Source organism: Vigna angularis, chromosome 10 (genome assembly GCF_016808095.1).
Source record: "Vigna angularis cultivar LongXiaoDou No.4 chromosome 10, ASM1680809v1, whole genome shotgun sequence".
Taxonomy (NCBI): domain Eukaryota; kingdom Viridiplantae; phylum Streptophyta; class Magnoliopsida; order Fabales; family Fabaceae; genus Vigna; species Vigna angularis.
Genome location: NC_068979.1, coordinates 30811351 through 30823732, shown reverse-complemented (window position 1 = coordinate 30823732; position 12382 = coordinate 30811351). Strand labels below are relative to the sequence as shown.

At 29.6% G+C, this 12382-nt stretch overlaps 2 protein-coding genes across 3 annotated transcripts; one reads left to right on the top strand and one right to left on the bottom strand.

The window, feature by feature from the left end:
* Positions 1-1248: 1248 nt before the first annotated feature.
* LOC108335526 (WAT1-related protein At3g30340) lies at positions 1249-4410 on the bottom strand. Of its 2 annotated transcripts, XM_017571559.2 has the most exons (7): positions 4226-4407; positions 3479-3535; positions 3019-3135; positions 2487-2747; positions 2345-2402; positions 1751-1902; positions 1249-1650 (listed from the first exon to the last, which is right to left on the bottom strand). In XM_017571559.2, the coding sequence occupies exons 1-7, from the start codon at positions 4390-4392 to the stop codon at positions 1428-1430; spliced, it is 1035 nt and encodes a 344-aa protein (XP_017427048.1). In that variant the 5' UTR covers positions 4393-4407; the 3' UTR covers positions 1249-1427. The 2 variants fall into 2 exon arrangements, with proteins under 2 accessions (XP_017427048.1, XP_017427047.1); XM_017571558.2 differs by having other exon boundaries at positions 2345-2747; positions 4226-4410.
* Positions 4411-10749: 6339 nt separating this feature from the next.
* On the top strand, positions 10750-12068 carry LOC108335364 (uncharacterized). Its single transcript, XM_017571373.2, has one exon. The coding sequence runs from the start codon at positions 10894-10896 to the stop codon at positions 11863-11865; it is 972 nt and encodes a 323-aa protein (XP_017426862.1). The 5' UTR covers positions 10750-10893; the 3' UTR covers positions 11866-12068.
* Positions 12069-12382: the final 314 nt, after the last annotated feature.

The window sequence follows — 12382 nt, the reverse complement described above, 5'->3', positions numbered from 1 at the left end:
TTCTAGAACTGAGTAAAAAAGCTTGGTGTATGGATGCTAAAAATTTGTAGAATAAAGGGATTATTTATCTCTAATATACAGGGAGTATCTACAATTACGAGTCCTATAACTTGAAAAAAAAAGTACTGTTGAATCTATTGTAATCAATAAAATGGAACTTTCCCAAAACCACTTCTCAGGAAATCTACTACTCCATTATTGTCACTGAAGCTGTTTTTTAGCTATTTCTCTATATCAGCATTTGCTCACATCACCTCAATTAATCGACTAAATACTACCCTTACTATAACAGTGCCATCACAGTATGTTAGATCATAAGCTAAATGTAGATATTTACCCAATTATTTCAAAAAGAAACCCTACTATATACTTTTATTTATATTTTTTTTCTTAATTTATGACTAACAGTAATACCGTTATCTATTCCTATCCCACTTTCACCCATGAAAATTGAGGTTTAAAGATAATAAAGAAGGCTTTTTTCTTCTAAAGTATACGGGATCCTATTAAAAAACACTCTGTTTTTGTTTATACTTCAACTCTTATGCAGCTAAGAAAAATTAACTGAAGGAAACTAAGAAAAAGTAAAATTCAAAAGTTTTATTTATTTTGACACTATCCTTCCATAGGAATTTCAAGAAAGTACTTTTGTTTGTGTTGTTATAATTCAAATTTAATAAGCGAGTTTAAGTTAATAAAAATGGAAGAGTTTGCAACCATAAAAGACTATTTTTCTGAGATATAAAGAAAAAAAATGATTCTACTTTATTTTTGTCAAAATGAGTGGATTTACTTGAATCATGAGTAAAGATACACGATCAAGATTCCATCGAAAATTTCTTTCAAGTTCAAATTGCGAACTAGAAATAAAGAACGTCGAGGAAAGAAATATGGTGAAATTTTTTATGAAGAGAACTCTACAAATTTTTGAGATATTATCTATGTGGTATATGCAAGGAAACAAATTACTGGAAGAAAGACAATTAAAATTGTGAAAAACTACCATGTTAAAAATTAGAAGAAATTTGGTAATGTGAAAAGAAAATTGTTCCAACAAAAATTAACAACAAGAAAATGTAATGATAATTACATTACTAAAAATGAGAGCACATTTAAAGATGTGATAATTTCGTAAACTTTAAATCTAATTTAATACTAAAAAAAATTAGTTTGTAAGATAAAATTTACACTTACTTATATATTATAAATGAGTGACGTGGGACTTTTAACTACTACAGTCAGTGAATATTCATAAAATATCTATCACCGTGAAATTACAAGTTAGGTTTTACATGTGCAAATCAACCAGTACATTACATGAATGCATATGAAAGCTTTGCCATTATGCACACAAGAGTAATTGAAAAATTGGTACTGAAGCTAAACTTCTAAACATTCTCTCCTGCATGAAATTCTTGAGAATTTTATCAGCTTCTAGTTACTTCAATGGCCAACTGCTTCACTTGTACTTCAGATAATCCTTGTTCCCCTTTAAGCCTTAGCTTAGAGGCTACATTTGGATTGTCCTCAAAATTGTTCATACATTCTTCATCTTCTTGACTATCCTTCATGGCATTTTGTTCTTCCTCTTTACTTTTACCCCAAAGTAAAATATAAGTGCCAGAAATAACCAACACTGATCCTGCAACACTGCTCATGTATGCAGGGATGCATCAGAGGCAATGCACTGTAAAAAAAGGTGAAAAAATGAAAAGAAAAAGAAAACAGAATGATCATAACCAAATCCAACCTTCCCAAATAAATCTCCTCTTGTAATATAGAGAAATCAAGCACTGCCACAAACATCTGCAGAAGAGGGGTGAATGCTGAAGTGAAAACTGGACCCCTTTGTTTCACACACCATGACATTGCCACATAGCACAACCCTGATCCAACCAGTCCCTGTCTCCACACACAGCTAACTTTTAATGCAAAATTTTGTATAAATGATGCTGGCTTGGCTTGTTTGGATCTTGTACAAAATGTCTTAAAGTGAACTTTAAGTGTAATTTAATCTTAAAAAAATCTATTTGTAAGCAAAAGTTTGTATCCATTTTAATACTATAAATTTGTTGCTTAAAGTGAGTGAATTGAAATTCAAATTTGGGACTAAACTACTAGTTTATTCCCTCAAAATGGATCAAACTAAACTCTAAAACTAATATAATTGACAGTTATACTTCTAAAAACTTATTTTATGAATTCTTCAATTTTAGACACTAATGGGACTTTCAAGGATTGAAACAATGGCTCACTATTGTATTTAAATCATGGTGACATGACAAGAAACTTCCACAACCATTTCTAAATGTTGAGTTTTTGGATAAAGGATATGGATACTTACAGAATATACAACAGTGAGAATCTCTAACTTTCCTCTGAGAATCCATTTGGTCTTACTTCTGTCAATGAGCAAAGTTAAAATTGCTGATTGAATGGCAGCAAAAAAGGACAAAAGGGCTGTGCTAGAGTATTGAAATGGATACTTTCTGCTAATCCTTGCTTGTATGAGAAACCATGAAGACCACAAGCCACATCCTGCAATCAGAAGCAGTGAACCTATTATCCATTTCTTTATATTGGAAGCTGATGCTGTTGTTGTGCCTTTGTCTGCAATGTGTTCTTGTTCTTGCTTGATTAAGGGCATTCCTTTGTAAAGGATCAACATCAAAGCTCCACCAATACACACAAAAGTTCCCAAAACCTTAGCCTTAGCACTCCCTTTTCTCATGTTTACCTTCTCTATCCTTACAATTTCAAGTTTCAAGATAAAAGGGTCACAATCACTGTAGCATCCACTGATCTATAATGTCACAAAATTTGCTGCATAAAACTTTCACAAGACATTTCCTGTGATTTCAATCTTTAGAAGTTATTGTTTTTTAAAAAACGTTTTTCAGATTGTATAATTTGAAAACTAAAAATTTACTTATATATATATATATATATATATATATATATATATATATATATATATATATATATATTCATCTGTATCCATGATTTTGTTTGACTTACCCGAGTGGCAGTGCCATGATAAAGGTAAATACAGGCACCATATTTAGAAATGCACATGAGAAAGTTGCAGATGTATATTCCAGTCCCATAAGAAACAGGTATTGTGTAAAGGTAACCCTGCAAATAAGTCAAACACTGTAATGTTTTAGCTTCTCCCATTATCACTTTTAGTGGAAAAATTAAATAAATAAACTTCTCATTCTTACAAGTTTTTATAGAGAAATGTTTTCAAATATATACTATATATAATCTCAAATGTGTATTTTCCAAACTCACTGTCTTGTATACAAATTTAAATGGGGTTCATTGATTTAAAATAAATTCTCTCAAATAAGGAATAAAGCTCACGTATATTTAATAAAAATAACTTAAAACTCACATTTTTAGTAAAAGGATGTATTAAAAAAAATAATATTATCAAATTTCTTTCCAAAACTAGCAATTTTTATAGAATTCTTACCCCACAAGAGCACTTATGAAAAGCAGACATATTATGTGACCCTCCAGCTTCCTTTCCCTGTTAAATTAAATTAACAAACAAAATTAATGACAATAAATTAGTAATCAATCCAAATTGAACAAAAAAAAAATTAGAAAATAGCCAGCACTCATTTAGGAAACTTATGCTTGTATCTCCATATATTTCTTCCTGCATCCTCATTCAAGAAAGAAATCAATTTTGTTATGTTAGACTGTGTAATTTAAAAGTTGAAAATACTTCCAAATTTCAAAAAATAATGTTTAGATTATGTAATTTAGAAATCAAAATTAACTTTTAGAATGTCTAATCTGAAAATCAAATGACTTTCGGATTATGCCATCTAGAAACCATTTTTTATTTCTCAAACCTCTTCAATTTCTTAAAGTTATTTTAGTTTTCGTATTGTTCAAACAAGAAGTCGTTTTTGACTTCCACATTAGACAATCTGAAAATAATAATTTGAAGGTTATTTTTAATTTTTAAATTATATAATCTGAAAGAACTAAGTAAAAAAGATATTTTTAGAGATAGAAAAAAACATACTATAGGAAGAAAATGTCCATATTTAAAATTCTTTAAACAACTCCGTATTAAGAACTTATAATAGAAGAAATTTCACATTTCTTTTTTTTTAGATTATTTATGATGAAATAAATTGAAAAATTCTTAACAAGCATATACCAAGCAAGAGCAGAAAAAGTAAGAATTGATTGAAGTAAATGGTACCTTTCATAGAAGCAAGCAATAGGTGCTAAGAAAATGGCTGAAATAGCTTGTCGGTATGTTAAGATGGTGAAGTAATCCATTCCTTCATTAAGCACTTTCTTAAGAAATATATTGACAAAAGCCAAAGCTAGGTTAACAATAATCATCACCAAAACAGCCTTCATCATTTTTGCTTCTTTTACTCTCTTAATTACACTTAATTGTATGTTTAGCTTTTGAACAATGATATCTTATTCCATATATAGAGAGAGATGAATTAACCCTAAGAAGAGAAGAACAAATCAAAAGATATGATATATTCCATTCCAATATTTTTTTTCATTTTAATTTGTTTTGGTGGGAATTTTCATGTCATAATCAGCCATGTTTAATGACATCACCTTCTCAAACTTTTCATTAGTGGGAACAAACATTGATTTGTAAATACATTAATCAAATTTCAAAAGCATGGCCACTCATGTCTTCTCATTCTTGCCATGCCATTTAGTGTGTAATTTCAATAGATTAATATTCTTTGAAAGAATATATCAGAATTTATTAACTATATTTCTTGTTTTTTTGGACATTTCTATTTCATCCGTTGTTTCTTTTTCAACTTAAAAATATATTTAGAATATATTATTAAGATATATCTATGTGAAATTTAAAATTCTTTAATTTTAAGTAAACAAATTACTTTTCATAAAATTTAAATTTATGATTAATCAGATATAATTTATACTTTTTCACCTTCTAAATCTAGAATCTATTGAAAAGAAAGATGAACAATTGTTTCATGAAAATGGAAAAATTGAAAAAAAAAAGAAAAAAAATGGTCAAGAACCTACAACATATATTGTTTCAACCACAGAATTCATTGAAAAGAAGGTTTTGCTAATTAATTTATTTCATCTCATCCGAAAGTTGGGCTGCAGAGAATCCCTTAATGTTTGAATGCTATTGATTCCTTTTCCCTTTTATATAACTGTGATGGGATTTTATGCTGCTTCTGAATCACTGGAATAAAGTGCTCAGCATCTCATTTTATTTTTATTATTTTTATTACTATCAATCAGAATTAGCTTCTCATGCTTAACTCACTTTCGTTTATTTCTTCCACTCTCAATCACAAAACCACTCTTTTGGAATGCCTGTTACCCAATAACTTTACAAATTGTCCAAACATTATTAGAAAAAAGAGATAGACATGACTCTCTATATCCCTTTAGAATCTAATTTTCTATTTTCATACACTTACTTCTTTAGTGTTTTGTTTAATTATTAAAAAAAATAAGAAAAATATTTTTTTTAATAAAGTATTAAAAACATCTAAAATCTATTTTAATAAAAAAATAGACAATTTATAATGTATTGTATATTAATATAGTCATCCAAATGATAAGACTACAATATTATATCATGTATACATCTGAAACTACTTATGGTTCAATTTCAAAACTATACACAAGAAGATTTAATATATCTTAATAGTTTATACAATTACCTCCTCATCCTTTATAGGTGTCTTAACACCTATATTTTTCTTTACACACATTGATATGGGTGATCATTGAAAAAAAAGAGTCCAAACACACAACAAAATGCAACAAAAATAAGAGAATAAACCAATTTACAAAATAAACATAATGTACAATAATTTTATAAATATATAACTTATTCACAAAGAATATCACAATAGATAACATGCATCACAAGATTCATCTAGACTGAATTTATCTAGATATGTGCATTTGTGAATCCATACACTCGTGGTGCTAATACATTGTTTTACTGAACCATCACATATAAGGTTAGTCTCTCACACAGTCATAAAAATCCTGATTGATAGATTGAATCTAAAGAATTTGTCATGAAGATCACTCATACAATCTCAAATCTTAAAAAAGATAAACAAAGAGTGAAATAAATAAAAAAAAGAAAAGAGGAAACACTAAAAAAATTCTAAAAATTAGTATATTTTAAAATAATAAAAATCATTTATAAAACTTTCTCTACTAAAATGTTTTAATATTAAACTAATAAATTCTCATTATGTTAAAACATTATCCATTCTAATTAAAATAAAATTATAAGAGTATAGACTTCATATTTTCTGTTGACCAATTTTATGAAAATGAATTAAACATAAATCTAACAACAAAGACAACTTTATTCATAATTTAAAAGAAAGAGATATAATGTACTATGGCTCATTATACATCAACTTAAACATATCAAATACTTCCAGACTTCAAAATTTCTTGAATTACAAAAGAGAAAAAAAAAGTATTTATAATATTATGTGTTGTTTATTTTTATTTTTTATTTTTAATTTTTGAAACAAAAGTATTTACAAATATTGAAATAAGAATAAACGTAAACATAAATATACGTTTTTACATAATGAATACAATTCAACTCGTCAATTTAGTTAGTATGAATGGAAAAAATCGTCCTTTTATGATAAGAGATTTTAAAACATATTTTTCTCAAAAATTAAGTGAAAGTGAGAATATTATTTTTGTAGAGAAATGTTATTTGTAAATAAACATTCATATAATAATTTGTACAAATTATTTTCTCACTCAAGATTATTATATGATATGATGATGGTAGAGAGAAATAAATATAAGACTTAATACCTCTTTTTGTCCCTCTTTATAAGGGAAATGTTCAATTTCGTCCTACCTTTTTTAAAAAGTTCAATGTGGTCCCAAGTTGTGAAAAAAGTGTCGAATTAAATCATTTTTGGTCACGGTGTCAAATATTTAACGATCCAGCTGACAGCGTGGACTGATGTGTGCAACGTGGTTGTTTACCTTCGTAACGTGACAGTGACAGTGTTTTTCATTAACTGAGAACGTGGCAGTAGCAGTGATTAAAATTCTGAGTTAGGGTTTGGGTATTCGAAATCGCGATTTGGGGATAAGCATTTTGGAGGACCTGCAAATCTAAATTGGGTGATCTTGAAGGTGAAAAAATATGTATGTGATGGAAAGACAAGAGAAAAAAGGTGTTCCTTAAACGCAAAACTCATTTCGTAATAAAAGGTTAATAGCTTCATTTATTCCATTTACCAGGGGAAGCTTCCAGGAGGAGAGGAAATAGCTGTTAAGAGGCTTTCAAGAAAGTCCAGTCAAGGATTAGAGGAGTTCAAGAATGAAATGATGCTAATAGCCAAACTACAACATAGAAATCTGGTTAGACTGCTTGGATGTTCAATTCAAGGAGAAGAAAAAATGCTGGTATACGAGTACTTGCCAAAAAGCTTGGACTGTTTTTTATTTGGTATGTTTCTTACCATTAACTGAGCATATTCCTTTTCTGCATCCTATTTCGGATAAGTTTGAAACAGAACCAACCAGTGCATGCATGATCTTAATAATTTGCTTGTTCTTGTAACATCATGGCAGATCCAGTGAAGAAAACACAACTAGACTGGACAAAGCGCTTTGAAATAATTGAATTGCAAGAGGGCTACCTTCAAGATCACCCAATTTGGGTTTGCAGGTCCTCCAAAATGCTTATCCCAAAATCGCGATTTCGAATACCCAAATCCTAATTCAGAATTTTAATCACTGCCACTGTCACGTTCTCAATTAATGAAAAACATTGTTACTGTCACGTTGCACTGTCAGCTAGATCGTTAAATATTTAACGTCGTGACCAATTTTCACAACTTAGGACCACATTGAACTTTTTAAAAAAGGTAGGACGAAATTGAATATTTCCCTTATAAAGAGAGAGACAAAAAGAGATATTAAGCCTAAATATAAAATGTAAAAATCGTCGAATGGAATGTTTTATTAGATATCGCTTTTCCATTTTACATTTATAATATTAACTAAATTATTCCCTACATGTCAAAATTTATAACTTTAGACATGTAGCATAAATGATTAGCTATCAGAATCTTTCCTCAATAACATTAGTTTTAATTTTATCAAAAGATTAAAAGTGCACCATTCTATCCGTTAAAAAAATACCATAAGTGAATTTTATTTTTTAGGAAAATGTGTAGAGTTGTACAGTTAAAATTAATGTTAATATTTTGACCCCTTAAAGGAAAAGAGGCTAATAAACAATTGTAATGAAGTTATTAATATTTATTCTTTATTTTCATCACATCATAAAAACTAAATAAAAAAAATAGCCAAACAAAATATATAATGGAGATCAAATTAAACTCATTAGAAAAACCGCTTTAAAAAATTCATGACTTACAATATATGTTTCTACAAAGTAAAATTCTGAAGTGATATACTAAAAATATTAGCACATCTATTCTTTCTCTTCTCTTTGCATATGTGAAAGGAATAAATAACAAAATGTTCTTTTCTTGATCGTCGTTGACGAAAAGGTAGCCGAAAATGAATCTTTTGCTGAAAACTGATTGAAAAATGTAAAATTTATAATATAAATAAGAAATGTGCATATTTATTTGTATGTATAAACTTTATGTTAAAATTATAGGAGATATAATAAATAAATTATATTGATGAATGTGACTAAATTTACAATGTGACGAAGTCTTAGGCATAAAGTTAGTTGAGAAAAAGACCTAAGTTTTATAGAAATATTCCATGTTGGAAAACTAGATATCCTAATTACGGTCATAAGAAGAATAAATATATGCCTTGTAATAACATCTATATTTTTAAAGAAGAGTTTGTCAAACTTAATGTTGAGTTCGTATAATATATTTCTTTTTTAGAATATTTGTAATCCAAAGCAATTTTTTTATTACACATTGAAATTGACATATTTTTATTTTTGGATGATTACACCATGAATAAGTCTCGCAGATTTTTTGGTCATGTTTTAGTTGATGTTGATTTGTTATTTGAATTACCTAACAAAATTTTGGTGGAAATACCTCTACGTTTGTTGTTGGTGTGAAGTGTGAGAAATTGTCTCTATTTTGTTCAAATTGTAAAATGATTGGTCATGATTTATCTAATTGTAGAATATTACAACAAGATGTCAAAGCTAATTTTGGTGCAAGAAAACATTTGGTACAAAAATAAAACAGCATTATCAATCTAAGAGTGACACTAATACTTTTCAAGATTCGGTTCTTGTGACAAAATCTATTTAAATGGTGTAACCTGTGATAGAGCCTATAGTGCACCCTATGGTAAAGTTTGTTAGAGTCTATGGTGGAGTTTGTGGTGTAGCCATTGATCCAACCTGAGGTTCGACTTATGCTAAAGTTTGTGGTAGAGCGAATGGTGAAGCCTGTGATAGAGCTTATAATGTAACCACTAGCTTTGTTGGAAGTCCTCCATCGACTAAAGATAAGACCAATTCATAATTTATAAGTGGGTGCAAACCTCACCCTATAAACTGGTTTTGTAGGGTTGAGTAAGGCTTAAAGTCCAGTTCTAACAAGTTTAGCTTGAGGTTCAACTTGTGGTGCAACCTCGGAAGTCTATTGCTTAGTCAGTATAAATTATAAGATAATATTGAGTTTAAGCACGTCACCTAAAGAATTCCTCAAGTATCTCAATTTTCCTGTGAACAAAAATGATATCATATTTTACACTACTTTACTTAAGATATTTCATGTTAACTAAAAATAAAATAAAAAATTACATAACATAATTAGACATATAATTTTATTTCATAAACTAATTTTGTAAAATTAAATTAATTTTATTTTTTAACATATTATCATATTTATTTAAAATTTATTATAATAAAATTTAAAGTTTGTTACACTTATCTGTTATATATTATTAAATTACTTATTAATATTTAGTATGTTTAGATAAGAGAAGAAAGTATATTAAAGATGTACGTCAATAAAAAAGATAAAGACAAATTTAGAGTAAAAATACTCTTTTTAAAACATCACATTGGAGTACAATAAAAGTAGTATGAGCTACTCTACTAATCTACATTCCCTTCTCAAAACCAAACAAGCCCTTAAGGTGATGAAAAATGATTTACTTGAGTGTACAAAAGTTGCATAAGTGCATTATTAAACTCTTTCTTCTATTGGTGAAGATCTTTCTAATTTAACTTTTGCAATGAAAAGGACAAGTTAACCTTGTCTTAAAGAGAAGGTGAAAGCATTAATTGAAATGGGATTCTTCTGACAATGATCTTCGGAACCGATTAGGTACCAAAGTGCATTATTCTAAGATAAGTAAAAATACTAAATTTCATCATTAACTTTAATGCGTTTCACACAACTAACAAAGAAACATGAACATAATCACCAGGTACAACTTCTGCATAATGCTGTTGGTATACCAGTTTTTGTTTGTACATAGCAGATACCATCAGTTTGGCAGCACATCATGCAATCAACAAAATGTTCATCACTCACCAAACAAAATCACTTTCCCTTTGGAGTCACGTTGCTTTAATCTTAACACCAATTTCTTCACTTAAAAATTAAACAACACCCTCACAAAAACACTTGGTATGCATCAGATAGGAACTGAATTCCTCTCTGAAAGGCAATTGACAGAGGAAATTGCAAAATGAAAGTGAATAAATGAGGCCACAGGGTTGTTTTAATGCTCTACCAAATTCATTATTCACTGCAAGATGGAATTTTGATTAGTTGGTCTTTCTTCATCCACTTCACCTTGAAGTTGAGTATCCCAACCAACCAAAAGAATTATCCACAAGGTTCTTATTTATAAGATCAGATTTTAATTTACCAACAGAACCATATAATGAACATGTTGCTCTGGCTCCCAGCATACCCAACATTCCAGCCTGGATGGGACCAAGAACAACTTCATGCCACATTCTTCAAGTGCATCAGTTGGCAAGTGGAGGAAACCTTGGACACTGTCAACTGCCCTTACCACTATTTCTGTGACAAAACACACCCTTCAAACTACCCTCTTCTTGTTGATATCTTGGTGCTTCTCTTCACAGCAGCCTCTTACATTGTGACTCTTGTCACAGTGATAATGGACATGAGTTCTGGAAGAGGGAGAATCTTTTTGAGTCAGTCAAAAAGATTCCTTTTGCCATCTGGGCCAGTGTCCCTTCCGATTATAATCCTGGCCTTTGCAAAGGGTCCTCAAATCAACACAGTATTCCCACTCTCTTGCCTTGGTCCTGCAATTCTTCTGATGGTTCTCATTTCTGCATTGTCCTTTGACAGCGCAGCTGATAAGGACTTCAAATACACTTTCTTTGTGGCATCAACAGTGTCTGGAATTTTGCATGCAAGCTTGTATCTTGATTCTGTTGTGCTGCCTTATTACACAGGTTTTGATGCACTTGTGTCCTCAACATTTTCAGGTGAGTGTGCATCTTGTGTGTGCAGGAAAGAGACCTTGGTTGTGGGAGGGAAACTGGTGAGGTACAGGGGTTGGTCAATGACCACATTTTTTGTTGTGGGGGTGTTGTGTTTGAGGATTGTATGCAAAATCTCAGCAGAAAATTATGCAGCAAAATTGCTGTTCATCAAAGAGTTGATGGAAAAGTTTTGCTGGATCTTGATCACTGTGGATTGTGTTTACCTAACACTGAACTCACCACCAGAAAGAGTAGTGTTGAGAGTTGCTGCTTTTGGAGGCATATTTCTTTTGATTTTCCTTCATGTCGTCAAAGAGGCATGCAATCAAATTTACTCAATGGCTTGTTTAGCAGAAAAATTTAGATTGATGTCATCATCATTGGAAACAATATGAAGACAAAAGCAATTGTGAAAAACCAAATGGATTTTGGGAAGCCAATCAATAGTTTAGCTTTGTTGTAAATTACATGATGTTGCATAAGATGCTCTTGCAATCATGTGCAAATCGAGTCCTTTCTTTTTCTTCATTTAGTTCTTTTTTCTTGTACATTTCACACCCTCAAGTTAGATCTTAAAATTCAATCCTTATTTTTCTTATTTCAAAGTTTAATTTATAGTATGATTGAAATGAAAATAAATAAATAAATTACTTCTCTAGCTCTAATCCAATAAAAGTTGGTTCAATTTTTAATTCAAAGTTTAATTTATAGTATGATTGAAATAAAAATAAATAAATAGATTCCTTCACTTGCTCTAATCCAATAAAAGTTGGTCCAATTAGACACGGTAAAATTAGATTGAATTCGAATCCAATTTCACTAATTTAGTATAACATGAATTTAATATTCCAAAATCTATATTGGACCATCTAATTTATCGAGTTAATTAAATATAAATTGTTCAAGTTATAA

Excerpts from the sequence above, each read along its gene's own strand:
- LOC108335526 (XM_017571558.2), bottom strand. The coding sequence starts at position 4,392 with ATGATGAAGGCTGTTTTGGTGATGATTATTGTTAACCTAGCTTTGGCT. Across the intron at positions 2,748-3,018 it reads ATCATGGCACTGCCACTCGG|GATAGAGAAGGTAAACATGA; the intron begins GTAAGTCAAACA and ends TGAAATTGTAAG. Across the intron at positions 1,651-1,750 it reads GAGGAGATTTATTTGGGAAG|TGTTGCAGGATCAGTGTTGG; the intron begins GTTGGATTTGGT and ends ATACATGAGCAG.
- LOC108335364 (XM_017571373.2), top strand. The coding sequence starts at position 10,894 with ATGAACATGTTGCTCTGGCTCCCAGCATACCCAACATTCCAGCCTGGA.